A 4,060-nucleotide genomic window follows, 5' to 3' on the forward strand; every position below is an offset into this window, starting at 1 on the left:
AAGCGGGTGAATGGAATTATGGTTCTGATGATGTATAATCCTATTTACTGTAGATATGATAAGCATAAATCGGGCTCTACACAACATTTCTAACGCTAAAGTATATTGAATAACTATGTTTTTGCACTACAAAACAAACACAAACATCATGCTACCGCTTCACTAGAGCTGAGCACCCTCACTTTACACAAATATTACATAAACACGTAATGAAGAGCTCATTGAAGCAAACATCGAGAGACTTGGAAATGTAATAAACTATTGCATAATGGATCGTGGGTAAGGCCAGAACAATGCGGAGTAAATGCAAGGCAAATCACTAGAAATCAATGCTTCACAGTGATTATTCAATTATAATAAACCATGTTTGATGGAAAGCATAAAATAATACAATACAAGCAAAAGTAGAAACAATGAAAGAATAATTTTTTTTAAATATTAAAAAACGTTTAAATTACACGATTGTTTGTAACTATTTATACAATGATGTCAGAAAGCTGCAAATATGGGAAACGACAACGAATTCCATCACGTTGTTTGAACTGAATTTAATGCAAATGAATACATTTTATTGCAAGCAAGAACATACATGTAAATTTAAAATGCAAATAAAAAATAGTCTGATATTAATCATCAAAACATTTCGAAATACAACAATCAACAACTTTTGCATCAATATATAATTCTGATGTTGCATTGTTAAAGCCTACATTGACACAAAAATACAAGCCTTCATTAGTACAATCTATCAAAGTACAAGATTGCTGACTGTAACCAAAAATATTGCAAGGATATTTTTTTTGTTTCACAAACATAATACTTTTTCGATTCATGGGTAAAAATGACTTGAGAGTCTATGAGCTATGAACAGCGTGGTTGTGGGGTCAATACACCATCACGACACATTACAATCCGTGTATACTTATAATGAGATTGACACGAGTAAGAACCTCAGGTTCCGGATTCATTGCAAATTTTATTTTTCTTTGAATGAATTCTTGTGACATCCTAATATGCTACAAAACCATTTTTGGGTCCGGAGGTGGAAGCCTCGGAAATTTCACCCACCCCATCCCATTGATTTTTCCAGGGTTAGAGGTTGGGGTTTTAGAGTTACGCAAATCTGTCCCGAATTCACAGGAAATTTGTTTTTTATTTTTTTCCTTAGTGAAAATCGTGCTAGTGAAAAGATCAATGGGAGTAGGGGTGGGTGATATTACCGAGGATTCCACCTCACCGCACTCCGTTTTTCGCACCCCAAAATGGGTTTTCTAGCATATTAGGATGTCACCGGAATTCATTCAACGAGAAAAAAAAATTCCAATAAATCCGGGACCGTGGGGGAAGGGGATCCCATTCGCACCTCCCCGCTACCTTTTCTTGAACCAAAATAAGAAATTTGCAGCTTATTAGGAGGTCAGGGATTCCACACAAAAAAGTTTTTTTTTTTTTTTTTAGGGAAAATCGTGCGGGTGTTACTCTGAAAAATTACCCAATTAGCCGTCATTTTTGTCGGCACGGGGCCAGATAGTATTATAATAATTTATTTGTGTAAACACATGAAAGTACTCAGCAATGAGAGAGGGAAAGTGGCAAAGTGAGTGCCAATAACGAATATAAAACTCATATGAATTATACTACACTAATCTTGGAATTGCCGGTAAAGTTCAAATACTTTCTCTTGAAAACATATCCTCCTGAGACATGATAAATAGAAATTAATATCAAAGATCCTCGTGATACTTGAGTGCCACAACGAACGCAATTTTAAGTAGTTAGTAATGTCTTCTCAGTTTACTGATGTGTTCGTTTTGACTGGAAGGCCGGTTTATAAGTCGAGTTTAAATTAACGTCTGCTTCCAATTATATATATTACGATAAGTGTCAGAAACAAGCACATGACAACGACTTCCATTACGTTGTCATAACTGAATGTAAAGATTGCAAGCAAGAACAAACAAATTTAATGTACATTAATCATTACACTGCATAACACAACAATCATCAACTATTGAACCAACATATATTTCTGATGTTGCATTGTTAAAACCCACTTCGACACATTCATAGTCACCATGAAAACAGTTTTCGTGGTAGCATGATTTCTGTCTGTAACCAAAAAATTTGCAAGTGTATTTTGTTTCACAAACATGATATTCTGACGATTCATAAGTAAAAATGACTCTGGAATTTATCAGCCGAATACTTGGATGTGAACAGTGTGGTTTGGGGGTCAATACACCATTTTGACATATCGCAGTATCGGTGGAGTTATTCACATAAGGATATTGACATGAATAAGTAACATTCGTGTTTTCTGTGACTGTGCTGCCAAACGGAAGATATTTCAAAGTGTCTGAATTCCGGTAGCTATGTATGCCAAACCCGGGTAACAATTGACAGTTCTTTACACATCGTGGAAGTTTTCCACTCCACGTTCCATTTTCTAAACAGGTTCTTTTAGAATCTCCCAACAAAGTTTCTACTGCTGAACAGCTATATTCAATAACTGAAAAATTATGTGACAAAATAAAATTTAATCCATGTAGTTTCTCAATTTTACACGTTTTTCTGCACTGTATGTCTGGGTACCATTTACCCGACAAGCATTGAACGACACCAAACGTAACAGGAATGAAAGATCGTTTGCAAGAATATAACACTTTCCCTCCTTGATTGATAAAGGTTCTTGGTTTTAAAATTGTACCTTCAGAAATAGTCACAACTCTGCCAGCAATTTCAGGTACGACACATTTCAAAGTGCAAACAGGTGTCGGAAAGTTCCAGTTACCGTCTCGAAGACAAGTTAATACAGATTCACCTTTCACATTATATGGTTTTAAGCAAGTGAAAGAAACTATTTCGTTAACTTTAACTTCATTTGTATTGTTTATATTGCCATGTTTGGGTGGATGCAGTGGGAGACATTTAACAATTTCACAAACTGGTGGTAGAGACGACCACTGCTGATTTTCTTGACACCGCATTGAATCGTTTCCTCGCAAAATATAATCAGAAGGACAGGAAAAGTGAATAACAGAGTTATATGTGTATGCAACATTTATCATGAGACCGTGTGCAGGTTTATGAAAAATGGGACAGGTTATTAACTTACATTTTTTATCTTCGTACATCCATTTACCATTCCAACAAATAATATCGGACGTATTCTCTACGCTTGCTTCAAAATAGCGGTTGCACTTTTGTTGCAGGTGTATTTTTTGCTCTTCCCATTTCAAAGTATATTGTATTCGACTGTTGTTCAATTTCGGTAAAGGACCACAGTTTAGGAGTTTTATCATTTGTTCAAAAAACCACGGAGAGAAGTTGTTGTCAGTTGACATCGAATTACTGTATTCCGACACAATCTTTTTCATAACATTTCCCAACGTAATATTTTCACTTTTCGCTGTTAATATAATTAAGAAAATAATATAAAATCTTCTGGATACCATTCTCTAAGTTTTGATGAATTTTTTCTTTCACGAAAAGGACTATGGTTCTTGAAGTGTAGCTGCTTACTCGTTTTAATTTCAAAGTGTGTTTTAGTGCGCCTTTTATACGCTCGCTAAGCGTATCAAATCATTTCGTCCAATCCACAATCAAGAATTTTGCAGAGTGTTATTTTGAAATTGAGATATCTTTGGTTAGAAAGGGAATACAGTATATGAATAATAAATATAAGTAAGCAGGGCTTTGCTTGATATATATATATATATATATATATATATATATAAGCGACTCCTACTCTTAGAAACCACTCCTGCACCTATATACTCTCTTTTACTTGTTTCAGTCTTTTGACTGTGGCCATGCTGGAGCACCACCTTTAGTCGAGCAAATCGACCCCAGGACCTATTCTTTGGAAGCCTAGTACTTATTCTATCGGTCTCTCTTTGCCGAACCGCTAAGTTACGGGGACCTAAACACACGAGCATCGGTTGTCAAGCGATGTTGGGTGGGACAAACACAGACACACATACATATATATATACATATATACGACGGGCTTCTTTCAGTTTCCTTCTGCCAAATCCACTCACAAGGCTTTGGTCGGCCT

General features: G+C 35.7%; 1 protein-coding gene across 1 annotated transcript; it reads right to left on the bottom strand.

Moving 5' to 3' along the window:
* Positions 1-528: 528 nt before the first annotated feature.
* On the bottom strand, positions 529-3,635 carry LOC106880079 (C4b-binding protein alpha chain). The gene has a single exon (XM_014929892.3). The coding sequence runs from the start codon at positions 3,453-3,455 to the stop codon at positions 1,974-1,976; it is 1,482 nt and encodes a 493-aa protein (XP_014785378.1). The 5' UTR covers positions 3,456-3,635; the 3' UTR covers positions 529-1,973.
* Positions 3,636-4,060: the final 425 nt, after the last annotated feature.

This window comes from Octopus bimaculoides, chromosome 3 (genome assembly GCF_046866305.1).
Source record: "Octopus bimaculoides isolate indiv1 chromosome 3, ASM4686630v1, whole genome shotgun sequence".
Classification (NCBI taxonomy): Eukaryota; Metazoa; Mollusca; class Cephalopoda; order Octopoda; family Octopodidae; genus Octopus; species Octopus bimaculoides.